This window comes from Canis aureus, chromosome 16 (assembly GCF_053574225.1).
Source record: "Canis aureus isolate CA01 chromosome 16, VMU_Caureus_v.1.0, whole genome shotgun sequence".
In the NCBI taxonomy this organism is placed as follows: Eukaryota; Metazoa; Chordata; class Mammalia; order Carnivora; family Canidae; genus Canis; species Canis aureus.
The window spans coordinates 30,331,963-30,352,948 of NC_135626.1; the positions used below are offsets into that span (position 1 = coordinate 30,331,963).

General features: G+C 43.0%; 1 protein-coding gene and 1 long non-coding RNA gene across 9 annotated transcripts in view; one reads left to right on the forward strand and one right to left on the reverse strand.

Annotated features, from left to right (window-relative positions):
* The window catches only part of LOC144286318 (phosphatidylcholine transfer protein-like), a 50,009-nt gene that overhangs the window by 8,340 nt on the left and 20,683 nt on the right, over window positions 1-20,986 (reverse strand). For 4 of the 7 annotated variants that reach the window (XM_077852615.1, XM_077852613.1, XM_077852619.1 and 1 more), the window contains exons 4-8: window positions 20,167-20,338; window positions 19,228-19,295; window positions 18,076-18,122; window positions 17,313-17,417; window positions 16,603-16,657 (exon numbers count right to left, since the gene is read on the reverse strand). In XM_077852615.1, coding sequence (XP_077708741.1) covers window positions 17,345-17,417; window positions 18,076-18,122; window positions 19,228-19,295; window positions 20,167-20,338 — 360 coding nt within the window. In that variant the 3' untranslated portion in view covers window positions 16,603-16,657; window positions 17,313-17,344. Of the gene's footprint in view, window positions 1-16,602; window positions 16,658-16,879; window positions 17,418-17,546; window positions 18,123-19,227; window positions 19,296-20,166; window positions 20,339-20,986 lie in introns of those variants that run through there. The other 3 variants (XM_077852617.1, XM_077852616.1, XM_077852614.1) reach the window with 3 other exon arrangements.
* The window catches only part of LOC144286322 (uncharacterized), an 88,020-nt gene continuing 70,926 nt past the window's right edge, over window positions 3,893-20,986 (forward strand). For both annotated transcript variants that reach the window (XR_013354373.1, XR_013354372.1), the window contains exons 1-3: window positions 3,893-4,375; window positions 4,785-4,872; window positions 7,042-11,655. This is a non-coding gene — a long non-coding RNA (uncharacterized LOC144286322). The remainder of the gene's footprint in view (window positions 4,376-4,784; window positions 4,873-7,041; window positions 11,656-20,986) is intronic.

The window sequence follows — 20,986 nt, forward strand, 5'->3', positions numbered from 1 at the left end:
ATTGGTTTTCAGGGATTCTTGTGGTAAGATTAATAATGAGAGTGTTTAACCTCGAGGGACTTCATCATTAAAGGGACAGGAGAGAGGATAAAGAGACATACTGACAAATAGCTTCTGGTCTTTGGCAGGAGCTAGAATTTGTCATCAGAGCTCACACAATGGGTCAAAATGCTGAAACATCTCCAGAACAATAAAGAAATGTGACTTATGTCTTTTGGTACCTTTATTTGTGTGACTTTCCCCACCTTGAATGTTTTTCCCCTCCAAATCTAGCTTTTACACATTCTATGCATTGCTGTTAGTTTCTCTCACAATTTAAACTGCAGATAACCTAAGACACAAGAGATCCCATTTTAAGCAATTGATGGACAGAAAATCTTTAATGAGGACTCAGAAACATATATTCAAGAAAGATTATTGCAGAACTGTTTACAGGGGAGAATATGGAAAGTCATCTAAGTAAGTGCCAACAGAAGAAGATTGGTTAAAAAAACTATGAAACATTCCTACAAAAGAATGACATGCAGCAGTTATAAATGCAGGAGGTGAATATAAATGTACTGGATACCAGGTTGCCCAAGTTGTACTGAAGTTAAAAAAAAAAAAAAAAGAAAAGAAAGGAGTATGCATAACAGTGTTTACTGTCTTGGGAATGTAATTAGAGTAAGAAAGGGTGAATTTTTGCTTCTTACTAATCTATATTAGTTGAATTAATTAAAATGTGGGGATCCCTGGGTGGCTCAGCGGTTTAACACCTGCCTTCAACCCAGGGCGTGGTCCTGGAGACCCGAGATTGAGTCCCGCATGGGGCTCCCTGCATGGAGCCTGCTTCTCCCTCTGCCGTGTCTCTGCCTCTCTCTCTCTCTCTCTGTCTCTCATGAATAAATAAATTAAAAAAAAATCTTTAAAATGCATAAGGGTTATTCTTTGGTTTGGTTTTGATAATAACATACTTTTTAAAAAAATTAGTTGTCTTTCAAATCTAAGCTCAAGTATCAACTTATCTAGGAGTTAATTCTACCATTTCTGCAATGCAGTAGGATTTTGTACCAAATTTGTGACATTTGCTGCACACTTTGCAGCATTATGGATAGTATACTTAATTTGATAGCAGAGGTTTAAATCAATTGTGCTACTTTCTAGTGGTAGTGTAATCTTGGGAAATCATATAACTTCTAAGCCTAAATTTTCCTTTCTGCACAGTGAAAAAAACAATAGTATGACCACAGGAATCTCTAGGAGTTGCAAAATAAGAGGCATTAATATACTATACACTGCATATTTTATTAATATACAACAAGAGACATTGTGTGCTAATTTTGTGCATCTATGTCAACTCCAATAAGAACTGGGACCACTATGTCCATTGGTTCACATAATACATACACAATGAGAAACTATTGTGTGTCAAACACTGTGCTAAGCTCTAGGAATACAACTAGAAAGACGGTATCTCCTCCCATGAAATGTAGTTAAGAAATCACACAAATAATCAGACAATCACCAGACAGTGCAACAAATGTTATGATAGGCGATTCAAGAAACTCTTTCTGCAGGAAGTAGTATTGTCGACTGATATCTGGAGGATGACTAAGCTTAGCAGTCAGAAAGGGTGGAGAGGATCTGAAGAGTGTGTCCAGTAGAGAGGGCAGAGAAGTGAGAACATGAGCTATGTTCCACAAGCTGGCACTTAAAGGGTGAAAAGAGAGGAATATATATGAGATGCAGTCTCACACACACCTGACATGCCTCCTTGCCTTCTGGGAGTGCTCCTCACTCTCCAGAATACTCAGTGAGGGCAAACTATTTCTGAATTTAGAATTTAAATATCTTCAAAAGCAAGTAATTCGGCAGCTGCAGGAGGATACAGGATCTGAGACTCAAAAGAACCAGCATAATCTCAGTACTTACCCAGAAACTAGGCAGACTCCTCCAGAAGACATGAATCTAATCAACCTTCTTCAAAGCGACATCACAGGACTGAAGAAATATTCTAAAGTATAGGTAATCTGGGAGATGCAGGGGATGGTAGGGTGAAAGGGATGGGGAAATGAATGTTTATTTATTTGGGGTGGAGATAATCAGGGACTGGTTAGATATATCAATTCAGCATACCCTTGGTGCAATTAAGGTAAAGTGTCATAGAGAGGGGATGTATAAGCCTCCAAATCCTAGGTGCTTAAAAATTAAGAGCTTCTGACTATACAGAAAGCACTGGCATTAAGACAAATACCTGAAATAAAAAAGTATACTGTATGAAGACAAAGAATCATAGGATTTCAGGGCTCAAACAGGCTTCTGAAGCGACCTGGCTATCTCTCTTATTTCATAGAAATAAACTGAGACCCAGGGATGATGAATTCTAGTCATTCATCCATGTAGACACCCATGAATGATCTCTCAAAAGCGCCTAAAGAGTGCACCCAGTCTTACAGGCAGGGAACTGAAAGATGGAAGAGCTGTGTTTCTCTGGCTACATAACCATTAATAGTAAGCTCTTTAAGATAGTTTGAAAAATGACATGATACAGTAGAAACATCAAGAGTAAAGGACACAGTACTGAACTTGTTCTTAAAGGAAGTATAGGGCTTTCACAGGTTTGAATGGGAAGATACTGCAGACAGAGCAATCAGGACACACAGACAGTAACATAAACATACTAAGTCGAGACAGGAATTGACAACAAAGCATTTACAAAACAGCAGCAATTTCAGGCCACCTGGTCAGGATATGAATGGCACTTCCTTAACATCAATCCCATACCTGAACAAGAAGGAAAGTGAAGGTGATGGATACATTCAAATCTCCTGATCCCATATTTGCTAACCCAAAGCATCCAGTAATGCGTTATGGATTTGAGTTACGAGAAATTTTATTTTCCAAAGGGCAAAGGAAGAAAAAAGCATGGATGGGTATTAACTACTTAATTCAGGGATCCCTGGGTGGCGCAGCGGTTTGGCGCCTGCCTTTGGCCCAGGGCGCGATCCTGGAGACCCGGGATCGAATCCCACATCGGGCTCCCTGTGCATGGAGCCTGCTTCTCCCTCTGCCTGTGTCTCTGCGCCTCTCTCTCTCTCTCTGTGACTATCATAAATAAATAAAAATTAAAAAAAAAAAATGAAAAAAAAAACTACTTAATTCAGATTTGTAAGGAAGGAAATAATGGTATGTGCAAGGTAGATAAGTGAAAGACGTGGTAGAAATGGGGCAGGATGCATCTTAAATATGCTGAGTGTTTATGGACATAATTTTAGTTCGTTTTCACAACAGCAAGGGGTGTGAACATGATTAACTCCATTTTAGGGATGAGAAAAATCAAGGCTCAGTGACATTAAGAGACTTGCTGGGGGCACAAAGCCAATAGGTGCTGCATTCGGTTTGAGTCCTACCTAGTCCGTCACCAATGCAAGTGTTCTTTCTATTACATGATAACTTCTCCCAAGAGCCCTGGGGGGGAAAGGCTGTGGTGTCCTGAATTATGTAAAAAGTAAAGCAATGTAAATAATTTTAACAAACAATTAATTTTTACAATTCCATGGCTGAAGACAATAAAAGAAATAGAGCTTGTGAAGGATACGCAAGTTTTCCTTCAACAATTTATCATGGGGATCCCTGGGTGGCACAGCGGTTTGGCGCCTGCCTTTGGCCCAGGGCGGGATCCTGGAGACCGGGGATCGAATCCCACGTCGGGCAAAACAAATAAACAAACAAACAAACAAAAAAACAATTTATCATGAAAATTTTCAAACATACAGAAAAGTTCTAAGTGAAACTCATCAGACCACCACCTAGATTCTGCAAATAATACTACACCATTTTTGCTTTATCAAGATTCGTTTTTTTTTAAAGAAGTCAAAGTTTGGCTATATAATCACTGGCAATTATAATAATAAGTCTACAAATGATTATAAAACCATGGTCAAGAACCATGTTTCTTCATTTAACTCAGAATAACAAAGCTTGGCTCTTGGCACAGAGCCGGCCCTTTATAAATCTTTAATGAATAAAGGGATATCATAATTCCAGTGAGTAAAAACGGGCTTCAGTTAAAGAAGCTAGTTTATTTACTTATTTTATTTTTTTAAGAAGCTAGTTTAGAATGCTCTCAGATAAATGAATAATGGAGGAGAAAATGTTCTATAGATGGAAGGAGTCACTATTCACTGGGCTTCAATATATATATCAAAGGAGTATCATTTGGTAAAGGCAAGAATAGGTTGAAGCTAGTTTGCTGTGTCTCCCAACACACACTGCAACAGGATGTGGAGCTTAAACCTAACAGGGTAAAACTCATGAGAGAGAAGTGTGAAGCCTTTCATTTTGGCGGAGGATCAATTACACAAGTAGAGGCTGGGGCAACTGCTGCTTGACACAGGTGATATATTACAATTTGAGAGGGTGGAAAGGGAACTGATTATTATGAGCCAATAGTGTAAATATGGGGTACAAGAGAAAAAAGGTCTCCCAGACTTAGACGGCATGGGAGGAAGCACAGAATATAAAAAGTAATAGTTTCACTTTACTCTGAATATTCTACTCAACACTGGGAGCCACTGGAGTGCATTCAGTCAACAGGTCTATAGGAATAGAGGCGGTGGTTTTGGTGAGAAGGGGGTCAGAAAATTATTATAGAATCATTAAAAGAATCAGGGATATAAAGTACAGCATGGTATCCATAGTTAACACCGCTGTATGTCATATAGCGGGTTGTTAAAGGAGTGGATCCTGGGAGTTCTAATCCCAAAGACAAATGCTTTTCTTTTCTCTTTATTGTGCCTACATAGATGATGGATGTTGGCTGAGCCTGTCGTGGTGGTCATTTGGAAGCCTATGTAAATCGAGCCATCACACTGTATACCTGAAACTTGTATGGTGATGTATATCCATTGTTTCCCCAAAAAGCTGAGGGAAAAAAGAACTTGGGATATCTAGACTAAGGAGGACAGAATAAGGGAGAATATGATCATGATCTTTAAGCAGAGCCAACAGAAAAGGGAGTAGAGCTAATGGTCTCAGATGGCAGCTAAGCTGACTGACTACATATATTCACACATTTGGATATAAAATATACATAGTTATAGTTTATATTTTTATTTTATTTTATTTAAGATTTCACCCATTTATTCACGACACACAAACACACACAGAGAGAGAGAGAGAGAGAGGCTGAAAAACAGGCATAGGGAGAAGCAGGCTCCATGCAGGGAGCCAGATGTGGGACTCGATCTCAGGACTCCAGGATCACACCCTGGACCAAAGGCAGGTGCTAAACTGCTGAGTCACCCAGGGATCCCCTATCTTTTTAAATACATAAAACATACATGCAGAAATACAAACATCAGAATTAAAACATAACGATTCAAACATAAGGATTATTATATCTCATCGTCCAAAACAAAGAGAAAACAGAAGAGATAAAATGCAAAGAAAGCTGGAGATCAGGACTCATAGGAAGAAAGCATGTCAAGGATAGGGACACAATAGGATATCCCACATTCAGAGGTAATCTACCTCTGATATTTCCCATGACAACAGGAGAGCAGCCAGGCAGATTAACCACCATCTACCCCCCCACCCTCTATACACCCACACCCAGAAACGGAGAAATCTGCCTCAAGATTCAATGGTGGGAGCTTAAGACAGACACACAACATAGTTCCCAGGTACTGCTGCTGCAGGAGACCATGTTATGTCATCACAGGTCTTACCACTCTCATTGGAAACTGGGTAGAGAGAGGGCCAATAGCTACGGATCACACACTGCCTCTCCAGCAAGCAGAAAGCTGAATTTGCAATCTCAACTACAAAGAGGAACATAAAATAAAGAAACACTAAATATCCATGAAAAGTTTAGAGCATAAAAGGAGGCAATAAATTCATAAAATAAAACTTACACCTGATGGGATGCCTGGGTGGCTCAGTGGTTGAAAGTCAACCTTCGGCTCCAGGAGTGATCCTGGGTCCTCCCATATCCAGCTCCCTGAGAGGAGTCTGCCTCTCCCTCTGTCTATGTCTCTGCCTCTCTCTGTGTGTCTCTCATGAATAAATAAATAAAATCTTAAAAAAATAAAATAAAATGAAAAATAAAACTTACACCTCAAGAACAGAGTTAATGGGGGCAATTAGAACTGGCTTATGGAGGAAGACTAGATAAGCTCTTCATTATTTCCAGGAGGAAAGCTAAGGCCAGTAGATGAAACTACCAGGAAGTTGGACTTCAGCAGAGTGTGAAATAAGAACTTCTCAAAAAAGTATGTTAATCCAACAATGAACCTCAATAAAGCACACACTGCTTTCACCCTGACTCCATCCTATATTGCATGCTTTTCACATGCTTAAAGGCACAGAAAAATGCCTTATCAAAACAGAGCAACTTAGCTTAAAAAAATGTAGACTAGGGATCCCTGGGTGGCACAGCGGTTTGGTGCCTGCCTTTGGCCCAGGGCACGATCCTGGAGACCTGGGATTGAATCCCACATCAGGCTCCCGGTGCATGGAGCCTGCTTCTTCCTCTGCTTATGTCTCTGCCTCTCTCTCTCTCTCTCTCTCTCACTGTGACTATCATAAAAAAAAAAAAAATGTAGACTAAAATTAACTGGCCCCACTTCCAGAGAACAGGAATAAATAATCTATAATCACTGGGCCTGGCAAATAGTCGCCTACAATAAATATTTGTTGAATAAATGTAAGCACTATCAAGACAAATACATGTCCATCTTCTTCAAACAGGAACAAGAGGGGTATTGCCTGAATTTTCATTCTACCAGAAAGTCAACAAATAAATAAATACATAATGTAAATGTTAAGTGGTCATAACTTCCATGAATAAATATACAAATGCATGAGGGGACAAAGAATTAAGTGTGATTAATATTGTTTCACTTGTTTTGTTTTGCAGCTGAGAGACTACTTTAAGAAGGAGACACTTGAGCAGAGGCCTACAAAGAGTGAAGCAGTATATTAGAGTTATCTGTTGCATGTAACAAATTACCCCAGAACTAACTGCCTTAAAATGAAACCTTTGCTGTCTCAATGTTTGAGGTGCCTGCACTGGTGCATGGGTTCAGCTGGTTCCAGTGTCCCTGGCTCAGCATCTCCTGCCAGGCTGCAAACAGGATGTCCTCTGGGACTGCAGTCATTGCAAAGCCCAACAGGGAAGGATCGGCTTCCAGTCTCACTCAGATGGTTGTTGGCAGGATTCAGTGGCTCCTCGGTTGTTGGAATGACTGTCTCAGTTCAGACTGGCTGTTGGCCAAGAGTCCACCTTCAGTTCTTTGTCACACCAGTCTCACCATAGGCCAGCTCACACATGGCAACTTGCTTCATTGGAACAAGTACGCCAGGAGAGCCAGAGAGAATTAAGCAAGGATGAGGTCACAGTCTTTTATAACCTAATGTCTATATGACTCCCATCACTGCTGTTACTCTTCAGAGAAAGCCTCTTCTATTCTAGTCCATTCTTTAGAAGCTAGTCATTAGGTCCAGCTCACATATGGGGAGGGGGTAGGACTACATAAAGGTGTTACTATCAGGAGTTGGGGGCCGCTGAGAGCCATGTCAGAAAGCTGCCTACCATTGGCAGAGCACTGTATACAAATCTGGGGGGATAGCATTCCAGATGTTGGGAATAGCAATGCAAAGACCATAGCAATTTTGAGGTGCAGAAATGGGGCTGGAATGAAATCAGGAAAAGGAAGCGGAGCTTGAAAAGTAGGCAGGGGCCCGATCCTGGGTCACTTGGAACTGTTCAGGTCCTGGTAGTTTGGATTTGATTAGGAGCAGTGAAGACAATTCCTTGGAAGGATTTGAGCAGAAGAGGCTAAACTAACCTTTCTTTTATGAAACTGGAATGATAGTAAATGGCACAGTCTATTCATTTACTTGGTTTCATCTACTTTTAATGACCTTCCTAAGGGGAAGCTGGCAATTAAATCCATGTCAGTTGTTCTCTATATTAAAAAGTTTTATTGGTTCCTACCACCCTGAATCTGACAAGCTAGTGATCTATAAGGAAGTGATGCAAAATGATAGATTTGTTAGCATGTGGGTCCCCTATGTTGCATTTGGGGAAGAAGGCCCACTAATTTATTATTATTATTATCATTATCATTTATTATGATTTTGCCATCATTCACTGCAATCAAATGAGCTTGTCTCATCACAACCTCAAGCAAAAGTCCGGAAACCACAGGGATTTGGACGGAAGTGAAGGTGACCCTGAATGTGTATGTGGAGCCACCAGCGAAGTTCATCCATAGCCCAGGGATGTGCAGGGAATGGAGGGGCTACTTCCTCCCAGAGAACCAACACACTTAAATTGCTAAATCCTTCTCCCTAGGCATCTGGGTCAGTTAATCCCAGCCCAGGGCCACCAGCTGAGCTCTTCCCTGGCCAAGCTGCCCTGCTTTGAAATTCTCCCCCAGGCCACCTCGCCCAATGATGTCAGCAGGGGTGAGCGCCCTGCCGGCCCTCCCCTCTCACAAGATGATGTGCAAGGGGAAACGGACTCTGTCTGTGCTCAGGAAACATCTGGTCGATCCGCTAGTCCTCAAGCGGGTCTCTGGCTGTTCTGTAAATTAGGGGAACAGAATAGGATGGGAAGACATGGAGCTTCAGTGATTAGCCAACCTCGACAGCAAGTTACAAGCTGAAAGGAGATGTGAGGAAACGGCCTCCCTGGCAGGCCCTCTCCAGGGACCCGGCACCACTGCCACACGGTCACATTTCCCAGCTTGTAATGGAAAACAAAGGCTGTTTACAAGAGCTTAAAGTAGCTGGAATGGGAACAGGAGCCAAGCGGTATAGTGGAGGGTGAGCTTCTACTTGGAAGCTTTCAGCAGTCCAGTAATTATTCAGTACCAGGCCTGAAGGGCAGGCTCCTGGTGAGGACTATTACTCTCTCTCCCGTGGAAAATGAAACACCACATTCACTGGTAAGCAGAATCCATGACCACGTAAAAACAGATCCAGCCCCTCGTTAAGTGTTTGACATAAAACAAAACTTGCTGTATGTCCTCCCTGCGCTCTAAGTACCCTTTTTGTCCTGCTTGGTATCCACTGGCTTTATCTCGGTTTATGAACCACTAGAGACAAATCAGGTAAGATAGATAGGAGAAAATGGACTTGGTGTGCTGCCCTCTCCCCCACCCACCTCCCTACCTGTCCCTGGGGGAATACAGGTTTTCTGAACCGTCAGGATTCTGGCCTGCAAATGAAAAGCTCTTCTCTTCTCCTTCTGCTTTGCCTGCTGCCTCTCTCCCCTCCTCCAGTTAAATCAATAAGACCTTTCCCGTCTGGGTTTTCAGATAGTCAGTGTAAGTCTTCAAGAGAGTCGAGTCAAAATGCATAGCAAAAAAGGAATTTTTTTAATTTCTAAGTACAAAGGCAAAACCAAGAAACCCTGAAAGACAAAGTAATTCTAGCTTTAAAACATTTCTAAAACTTCATTTGTTCTCAAAGTTCACTCTTCGGTGAGAATTAGGTGGAACACAGGATCGAGCGTACCCTTTTTTGGTGCCCATCTTTCTGACATAGCGCTCAAACTGAGGTCATGGGGCTTTAGGATTGTAGCTCTACCATGGAGTCATCCGTTCCTTCAGAAGATGGTTTTAATAGTTTTTGTGTTCTATATATGGAGAATATAGTTAGGAGCAAGACAAGGTTCCATGCTCTCTCAGTCTTCATACATGAACAACGAGGAAATGACCTGATGTGTGCAAAGTGCTAAGCTTGTGCCTGACATTTCATAAGTGGCCGATAAATGCTGGCTATTCTTGGTTATTACCCCCAATTGCCCCTATCTGTCTGTTTCTCTCTCCAGCAGTGCTTTGCCTCAGAATATCCCGTCTGTCTGTGAAGACAATCCTTCTTAATTTCTGTCCAAATTCAAGATTTATCATAAGAAACTGGCTCACAGGATTATATGGGCTGAGATGTCCTAAGAACATTTGAGAGACTACTTTAAAGTAGACCTATCATAAAATACAGTTATTGAGGAAAAGCTCATTTATAAACTTTTGTCTTACATATATCTTAATTTACTTGGCCATAACAATTATACTTAGATTACTCAGAAAACTTCTAGAGACATTAAATAGCTGGCCATCTAAAATTGCCTTCTGACAAATTCTGTCACAGAATTTTATGTGAACGAAACATAAGCTTATTTGACTTCTGGTAAACTGAGGAAGAATAAAAGTATTATATTTAATACTGGGAACTCTCAAGATCTCCCTGTTTCAATTAAACCAATAAACCTAAATTAGCTTTTATTTACTGAGGACTATCCTAGATCATGTGAACTTGCCAAATATTTGGGTTAGTTTCTGTATTTATCAGAGTATATTTATATAATGCTTATTTGTCTTTTAGCCAGTATATAGAACACTTCATCGATTAACTTGACAGGTTAAAAATACAACCACCCTACAGTCCAGCAATTACACTACTAGGTAATTACCCAAAGGGATACATGCACCCTGATGTTTGTAGCACCGTTATCTACAATCGCCAAATTATGGAAATAGCCCAAGTGTCCCCAACTAATGAATGGATAAAGAAGATGTGATGTCTATATTTTAAATGGAATACTATTCAGCCATAAAAAGGAATGAAATTTTCCCATTTGCAATGACATGGATAGGGCTACAGAGTATCATGCTAAGCAAAATAAATCATAGAAAGAGAAGTATTTCACTCATCTGTGGAATTTAAGAAACAAATTGAGCAGAGGGGAGAAAAAGAGAGGCAAGCTAAAAAACAGACTCAGCTATAGAGGACAAACTAATGGTTACCAGATGAGGAGGGATGTGGGGTGATGGGGAACTTGGTGATGGGGATGGAGGAGCACACTGGTTGTGATGAGCACTGGGTGTCCTGTGGAGGTGTCGGATCACTGTACTGTATACCTGAAGCTAACATTACACTGCATGTTAATAGGAATTTAAATAAAAATTTCAAGAAAACTAATTTTGGAAATACTAGTCAAAGGTAGAGAGAAAAAACCCCAATGTATCTAGAGCATACATATATTACTATACCTAAATATACAAACAGTTTGAACAGATCTCACAGCTTTCATTTTAAAATTTTAGTTATGAGGGGTGGCCTGGGTGGCTCCGATGGTTATGCTCTCCGCTCAGTTCCTGAACCTGGAGTCCCAGGATCCAATGTGTTTACTGGTAGATGGAATAAATTTACCTACTCAGATACCTTTTAAGGTTTGTGAAAGAGACTTTAAAGATTTTTCATAGACATATTGTGCAAAATATCCTTTTCTTTTTTCCTCTCCTTGTAAGAATTACCTTGGTTCCTGGGAAAGGCTACCTAAAATACTTACATCACAATAGGCACAGAGACAAATCCAAGTTCCATGGAGAAGAACTCCTGTTCCCTCAGTCCAGATCTTAGATACCCTCTGCAAGCCTTCCAGATGAATAGAGGTTTGGGGACTGGTAAACCACATGGAAGGACTTTGAATAGTTTTCAGACCACATTTCTGTTCTTTTAAAGATTCGATTTATAAGGTATGCACAACTGCTTCTAATTCCTCAAAGAATTGAGCTGCAACCCCAAAAGATATGGAGACCACTCCTCCCATCCAACTACCTTATCCTCAGTTTGCATCTTCATAGCAGGGAAAGGACCTTCACTAAGGTGAGAGTCAAAAGATTCCTGTGTTCCAGATTCAGAGCTGTGTGTCTTTGGAATGTTTTAGTAAATCCTTCCACAAAAGTTCCAGAATGTTTGTCTCTCTTTTTTGGGTCCACAGTATCATTTAGCTTAGGGAGAAAGCCTAGGACAAATTTCCTGTCAGGCGCTGAATATCAGCTTCCACTTTGGCCAAGGTCTGACCATAGAACTTCTTAAGAAAGAAGATAAGTAAAAAAGAAATCCTTTTGAGTATCTTGTCAAGTTTCAGCCTCGGACAGGCAGTAAATATTCCCAGCAGTAATGAGCAACCCCATAGGGACAAGAGGCAAAGATACTACCCCACTCCCCAAGATCCACTCCCAAAAGAAAGACATTTGCAACTTCCCTGACGTTGGAAACAGTCGCTAGGATGCCAGGCAGAAACGGAGAACCACCTACATTTCTGCACAGCGATATTGTGGGAGCCAACCCGGCCGTTGCCAAGCCAGGTTCTCAGGACACAGAATGAGACAACCAAGAAGGCCAAAGATATCCCTGGGAGGGGAAGGGACTGACCACCCAGGAGCACCCAAGAGCACCTTCACCAGTCACAATTCAAAGACCCTATCCTTACAAACATTTTGCCTACTCATCTGAATCTAGAAAAGTGGGGTACATGAAATCCTGCCCTTTTCTCTCAACCAGGCACCACACACACAGACGAAAATGGGAGCCCTACCTTTGGTAAGAATTGTTAGCTCCAGAGGCTTGTGCTAGTTCTCGCAGGATGCCATCCGCAGGCTCTGGGGTGAGTGGGGTGTCCCAGCGGGTCTCCTGCTGGCCAGCAGGAATCTTACATGGAGGAAAAGTCGTTTCCCTCCACCCCTTATGGTGAGTGCTTGGCCCAGGGCTCCGGGTAAGTGGATGAGCTTCGGAGGGTGAAGAGCTCTCGGGGAGGCCGCAGCAGCTCAGCCTGGCCTGCGGGAAGGCCCGCTCGGTCGGCCTCGCACATCTCACGTCGGCCTCAGCGCAGGCCTCGCCCTGGCCCGGGTCTTGCCGCCCTCTCGGGTTTCTAGGCCCGACCCAGGGCGCGCCCTCGGTTACTAAACTGCACCCGGTCGCCCCACCAGCACCTGGTCGGTTCTAAACGGAACCAGCCCGTCCCTGTCGGGTCGGGCTTCTAGGCCAGACCCCGGCTCCAGCCCCGGCTGGTTTCCCAGGCGGACCCAGAACCGTTCCCGTTCCAAGAGGGACAGAGGCCAGCGCTCGCCCGCTCCGCCCTACATGCCCGCCTTCTCGGCCCCGACCTCCCTGCGGTCCCTGCTAGTTTCTAAGTCAGGCCCAGGCTGACTCCGGCCGGCATCTGGACTCCATCTGGACAGAGAAATGCCCGAGTCGAGTCTGAAAGCGCCTCCCACGAAGCTGCAGAGCCAGGATCCCAGCGCGACTCCCACCCCAGAGGCAGCAGGAAAGCTGCGGGCTCAGGGGGCGCCCCAGGTCGGTGCACCCCAGGTCGGTGCCCCGGTGGCCCCCTGCCCCTGGCGGCTGCGGAGGCTCTCCCTTCCTTTCCTCTTGGGACACCTAGACTCTCACGAGATACACTGAGGCATATTAAAGCATTTGAGAACTCGCTTCAACAAAACTCGATTCAACTTGGGCAGCATCCAATCCAACAGGTAGAAGGGAGCTCTGAGGAGCTGTGCAAGATCAAAGACATTGGCAGTGACCGGACAACAAAACGGGTTGGTTATTGCAAGGTCGCTTTGCTTTAGGGATGGCAGGCGTCTATCAGGCAAGTGAGGTATCATGTGCTGATCGGGTGATTCCTGGCTGGAGAGGTTTAAGTTCATTTCCCAGAAGTGTGTGATTAAGTCAATTTTGTTGTTGTTGTTGTTTTGTTTGTTTTGTTTTGTTTTTTTGGTGAGTGGGGTTGAGCATTAGCAATTCCATTGGGACGTTTTGTCTTAACAGCGATTTGCCAAAAAGCTCCTGAAATACTACAGATTTTCCTTTCCTACACCGGTGATCACATCGTCCACTTACCGTGAACTGTGCATGTATGGGATGCCCTCTCTGGACTAATTCCCTAGTGGAAGAAACTGTTCTACCTTTGTGAACTCTGCTGCGTAGCACTGAACCTGACTTCTGTTAATGCCACTTAGTTGTTCCATCATTATATCCCATGAAATGGACTACATACAATGTGTATCCATGCTGACACCTATGAAAATATGCATAAAAAATATGCAATATAAATAATTTTTCTGAAGCCCTTCGTTCTTGTTAGTTCTAAATTCTAAGAACCTAAACAATATTTCTGTCTTTTCAAGACAAAAATAAGTTTCTTTGTAGTTGGGGAAGAATGTGGAAAAAGCAACTTTGGGAAAGCATACCCGCTTACATTTTTTGTGCCTTTCCTTATTCTCTCCCACTTCTGGATCCTGAAATGGTTCTGCTCCTGTGGGCTGCATGACGCAGCCCATTGGAGGGTATGTTGTACACCAGCAGGCGATGTGCATGCATATTCCCTGCTTTTTTTCTGTTTAGACTTCAAAGGTTGATACTCCATTTGGAAACTAGATTGGAGTGTGGGCTACTCTGCCAGTTACCTAATGGTGAAGAGGATTCCAACTGACAAGGCTGGACCCCGTGGAGGTACTCTTCATTCACCATGGAGAGAACCCATGATGGTGTTGGACTGTTAGAGATGGTGAAAGAAGAGCCATGAGGGGAAAATGAGCAGCTGGTGAGAAGGAAAAAACTCATCAAGTCACTGCTGATTTTAGGTCAGCCTAATATCCTACAAAGCTTATTGGTGATCTGAGTATAAAGTCTAAAATCATAGCTCTCACAATCCCCCGTGGCCTGACTGCCTACTTCTTCAGCCACATGTGAGCTGTTTCTCCTTCCAGCCCATTGCTTCAGCCATACTGGCTTTGGTAGTTCCTCACAGGTGACTGGTTCTCCTGCTGGAGGAGCTTAAGGCAAATAGTTCCTTCCATGCAGAACAGTTTTCTTCTCCAACCTTCTCGCAGCCAACTACAACATGTGCTTCCCTGACCCCTCAAACTTGGTTAGTGCCCCCATTTTTACATCTGGCACCCTTTACTTGCCCTTTGTCAAAACTCAGTCTTTCAACAGCCTGCCCACCGCTTCTTCACTAGACCATAAGCTGACACTAAATCTATGTCATTCATTGCAGGAATATCATTCATTGCGGTCTGTCCCCTTGCCAGGTGGACAACAGACCCAAGATATATTCATTAGTGAATGCATGTCTCAAAGCTTTTAAGGATAATTCCCTCAGCTGACTGGTTGGTGCTACCAGAAACATGAGAATTGAATGGGTTCTTTTGGTTTTGTCTCTTCCAGATCCATATGGGAAGCAAGAGGTTTGAAGGGCAGCATTGTAGACGGGGACTCTGGGTGAGGAATTTCAGCCAGGGTGCCAGGGGTAGGCCAGGACTCTCAGTGTGAAATAGGAACATTTTCAAGGGAAGCAACTCTTTGCTGGAATCCTTCAATTCCAATAATGGTCAATAACTTTTCATTGTTATGCCGTGTGAATAACTCACCTGTGGAAAAAATGTAACTCCAACAGTAGTGCTACTTTTTTCATTAAAATCCTGAAATCCTGGGGCGCCTAGGTAGCTCAGTTGGTTAAGTGCCCAACTATTGATTTTGGCTCAGGTCATGATCTCAGGGTCCTAAGATGGAGCCCTGTATCAGGCTCTGCACTGGGCGTGGAGCCTACTTAAGATTCTCTCTCTCCTCCCTTTGCCCCTCCCTCCTGCTCACATGCCTTCTCGGAGGGGGGGGGGGAAGAATAATAAAAAATAAAATAAAATATTGAAATCCTGACTAATCTCAACTGAACTCAGTCCAGACTATGCCATTTCTATAACATCAAAACATAACCCAGAAATACACCAGATATGCCATCCCTTAACAAACAGAGGACTAATGAGAACCATCTAGAACCCTTCTTCCCCCAAAAAATGATGATTTGGGAAATAATTTGGCCTGAATTAAATTACTAAATAGTACTAGTTATCATTTAATGTAATCAAATTAAACCTCCATACCAGGATGGGTTTTACCTTCTGGTGTCATTTGGTCCATCTTCTCTAAATTATTGAGTACCTACTATTGAGTACATTCCTTTGAGTACCTACTATATAGTCCCCTAGTAATCAAAGGAAAATAACTCTTCCAATCCACAGAGATCTTAGTATGTGAAGAGACAGACATGGAAAAAAATAAGTGTTAACCAAAGTGCTACAGGAAGGACGTTTACAACTTTCAAATTCCAAATGACACCCCAAGCCTTTGTGGAGAGGCATACACTGAGGAATCAGGTGCACCCTCTAAAGCACCAGTTCTACATATTCTGCACCTCTGACATTTACCAATTGGCTCACGGGTTTTGTTTCCCACATAACCTTGTATTTTAATGCTGTGTAGATTGTCTTCTCCAAATTAGCACACAGAAATGCCAAAGAGTCAAAACTCTACTAATTATTGCAAACTTTCTGACTTTTTCTGTAACTATTTTGCCTAGAAACTCTGCAAAAGTAGTGACTTCAGAGTTCTTAGCAAATTATCAAAGGCTGTTGAAAGATATGGGATGCATGACACCAACTGAATTTGATTCTCTACTGAAAAACTGTAATTGTAGTGCTGTGTTTCAGTGACTCTATACTTAAATTTTCAACTTGATCCTCTATTACAAGACACATTTAGATTTCATTTATCTAAAATTAAATGCCAGCTACATTACCAATAATGATATTTTAATGGTAAATTTATGAGGCATTCACTTATTTGCCTAAGTCTATCCATAAGACCACAATGACTGAGGAAGGGACTGACACATCGTTGAGAGAAAAGTCATAGGATGGTTATAGGATCTACTGGAAAGAAATGTTGTCTTCTTTGACTCAGCATGAGTCTGGAAAGGTATAGGTCTACCTTTTGCTGTCAGCAGTAATCCCGTCACCAGACACAGCCCAGCATCAAAGATAACCTGAAAAAGAATATACTCAAATTCTAATGTCAGTTTGAGCACCTGTATCAACCCTAACGTGAGGCCACTCTATACCTGGTCTTGCATATAAATGCACCTAAAATCCTTTTTTATACTCCAGGTCATTACTCAGGTTGGATGTGCCTTGCAAATGTTGACACCTAACTGATTCAACCTCACAAAAGGAACATGGTAGAAAGAAAGCTGCAAACAAGAGAAATATAAGTCACTCGGTATTTATTGGTATCAATCTATTTTCCAAGAGAGCAAGCATACAGTCTGACATCTCCCATTTTAATAAATCCTCTGCTTCTGTTTTCACATCCTGAATTTCTATGACCTCTAATCAAGGTTCAGTACCATAACACTGTGGTTAAAATGTTTCCCTGAGATCATGAAGGCTGTGCCTTTAGCCACGGAACATCCTGGTTTACCAAAATTCAGGAGAAAACAAGGAATTGGAAGTCTTTTGGTGGTCGAAGAGGCAGGCAACTTAGGTTGTATTCCTGAGGAAAATGTGGAGAGTCGATCAATCCACTAGTATTTCCTTGGCTGTGAACTCTATCTGTTCAGTATCTCTAAACGTTCTAGAAGGTAATTCATTTTATTGCATAGAAGGACACTTTATCACAGTGCTGTGTGCAGAGCATCTTGCCTTTTGCTAACTTCCAGAGCCATCGTGATGCCTCAGTTTCCAATAAAATGCAGAATAAGCAAGGTATGCGCAGCCTCTCCCCTGGGGCATGTGGGAAACAGAAATCTAGACATGGATGATGAGAAAAAAAAGTGGTTATCACATTAAGTGCTTAGGCCTCTACTGTTTTTCAGAATGGTTTGAAATCAAAACAGGTCATGATCTTCCACAAGTAGGAACGGGAGAGAGACTTACTGCATTATCACCTCACGCTGCAGCCAAATCAATACACTAAAGCATAAGGCAAATGGACTTCAGTCCATATCATCCAGTCTTGTTGCCCTGAGACTCCACTCTGAAGGGGATGGGGCTCGCAGCAGCCCCTCCTGAGCTGCAAGAAGTCACATTCTGGGAAGGAGCCAGCTCCCCGGGATCAGTTGCTCCTGCATTGTTGTCGTTCCTCCACCCACCCATCCCGCTGAAATGGCACAATGGAATGATTGTGTTCTCTACTGAGGACTTCCCTTTTTAAAAATAAACAAGCAAGAATTTCCCTATTCTGACCCATATTCAACAGTGGAAGAAGGCAGCCAGTCCCGGGGTGGGGAGACTGGGAAAGGAAGCCCGGTGTCAGGCAAACACACTCAGGGAGGAAATACTGGATAGCTTGCAGGTCTCCGAAAATGGAAAGTAAAAGGAAAGCAGAGCTTCAGGTGGCTTTAGCACTTCCAGAGAAATCATTCCATGAACATACAATCCCCATTCTTAGGTTCTCCTCTTGTACATCTGACAGGCATTGGCCATGTCATTCAAGAAGACAGGAACACTACCCTGCAAAGCAAAGGAGAACTGTTACTTCTATGTCCTCATAGACATTACTCTTGATTCCTTGGGATAGGGCAGAGGTAAACAAAGAAGGTTTTGAGAATTATAAATATGACAATAGGGCCCCTGTACAATTTCTACAGAAATGGCCACAGACAATGTCAAAAGGTCGAAGGCACAGGTGAGACTAGATAGCAGCGGATCTGTTGTATATCTTGGCTTTGCTAGTAAAAACCAAAGATTCTTCTGAGACACTATTTTTTGAAAAAAAAAAAAAACACAGAAAATGGGATTGGGTTGGGTTGTGGGATTCTAACCCAGATATCAGAGAAAGGACTTCTTTTACACAATTAGGAAACAGTGAGGATGTGGGGCAAAGGACAGACTAGTTATTCCTTAGTGCTGAGCACTGTGCAAGACTTTCCCCAGACACTGCATTATTTTCACTATTCTACAGGGTCAGTAATACTCTCATTTAGAGAAAGGAAGAAATCAACAGCTTCCCTAAAATATACAGACAGAAGCAGGGCCAGGATTCAAAGTCACATGGGTTTGACTCAAAGCCTGTGTGCTCTGCACTCTCCCAGGGAATGTGCCCAGACCTCCCACCAGTATACGGGACTCAAAGCACTGAATGGTTCTCATAGAGCCAGGTTCTCCGGCAGGACAGTCTCTAATGATCAGGCCACCACTGTGGTTCTCTCTCCTTACAGAGAAACAACAGTGACAAAACTGGAGACTTCAGGCTTGGACATGTCTGGTGGTCTCTCGAGCCAGGCTGGCCCGTCCTACTCTATAAGCAGATGCAGGGCTCAAAGGCACCATTTTTCCTACAAGGATCAGGCTATTGTCTGGAGGATCCAGAGACTGATCCTGTCAGGGTCTTACTACCAAGCAGTGTCTGACATTCCAGCTAAGGATTCTTCTTTTGTCCCAGCCCCCACATCCTGGGTGTTGGCAACCTCAGTCCTAACTGTAGTCACTCAACCAAGCTGCTTCATAAAAGAGCCTCATTAGGCCTGAGACATGGCATCTCCTCAGCCTGACAGCCCTGTGGGCTAAGTCAACATTTGTCAAACACACTCCCCCCATCTGCCTCCTGGGATCTCACCTTGGCGACCCAGTTAATGAGCCAGGACGGAATTTGGCCACCCGGGTTATCGAAGTAATACATGAAAACTAGAGGGGAAAGAAAGGACAATTCAAGAGAAGGAAAAATGTTAGAAAAACAACTACAAACTCTACAAACGTCCCAGCCCCGTACCTTCCTTCATCAGGCCGAAAGCAAGAAGGGATTCCAGAGGATTCTTGTGTCTTCCCTTCCAGAATATAAATGTTTATATATAAATATTTATGAAAACATAGCCACAGGCACATTTTTCTGATACTTATTCAATGCCCGGCAAGTGCTAGACATTGGATATAAATTCTCATTTAATTATTTTTTCACTAATTATCTTAGTCCAAAGGATTTGGTAAAATTAAACCCCCACTTATAAATGACAACATGGAGACTCAGAGCAGTTAGGTGGCATGTCCAAGGTGACAGATCTGAGAAGCATCAGAATTATGGTTCAGATTTTGCCTCACATGCAAGTCAAGGCCACACTGATTCCAGTACAGCAAGTGGCTGTGTGCCACCGCTCTGTTCACAGCTTTTCTCTGTGCGGGCTGGAACTCAAGGCAGGCAGGAGCTTCATCCTCAGAGTCAGTCCTGCCAGCCCTCTTGCCCACCCCTATGCCCAAGGCCCTATGTATGTATCTCAAGTACTAGCCTGTACTGGATTACAAAACCTTCTGGTTTGATTTCCTCTGGACAATGCAAGAGCCAAGAATGGGTTGAGTCAGATTTCAATACCCATCATGCATTCAAGTAAGTTTTGGGGGGTTAACTGAGTCTCTCCCCAGGTTTTGCTCTCTTGTTTGTTTTATACCCATGCCCATTATCTGACCTCAGGTAATAAGCATCATGTATTTTACAAGCCACACAATCAGCATGGCCTTCATAGAGTGGCCCTGCCCAGTATGCCATCATGGACCCTGCCTTTACCTTTGCTCCCCTTCTTGCCATCACTCTCGATTGCCAGGCTCTGCTTGTACTGATTCACCCGGACCACACCAGACCTCTCAGCAATCTGAGGCAGAGAGGTGCTCTGGGCTAGGATCACGTGGATCTTCCACCCGTTCAAGTCCAGGTCTCGCCGCTGTCGGATATACACGTACTATACTGCCAGTCAAGGCATGATATCAATGCCAGCATTTCAGATGGGTGGAATGAAACCTCTCAAGCCAGAAGCAATGTGAGATAATTCTATTCCTCCCCCCTGGCATTTGCCCCCTTATACTGTTCCTTTACTTCCCTGTCCTGTCTCCCTGGGTGCATACCAAGATTGTGCCCCATACTACTTGATATGCTCATCTGACAGCACGCATTACCTACATATGAATGATTCCTTGACGTTTTCAATTATACAACGAAAGGACTCTTCCCTTCTCTGAGAAGGCACTATGAGGTAGAGGATGGATCGCTCATCAGCGGTGTGATTCTGCATTAGTTACTCAACCTTTCTGAAGCTAGGTTTCCCTCTGTAGGAAAAGGGAATCACGTTGCCCAGCAGGCAGGTTTGCTCAGAGCACTGGAGAAAGACTGGGGCAGAATAAGTACTCCATAAACACTGGGGTCATTCCACTCTGTGCTGTCATCCCCAAAGCGCTAGTTAGTGACGCCTATGCACGTAGGATCTTCAAGCAATCTTACTTATACCTAGTAGTCAGAGGAAGAGTAATGAATACCTGAATATTTAGTACCCAGATGTCCTCACTCTGGGTTAACACTAGTCAACCACCAAGAATAACAAAGCCGTTTCATC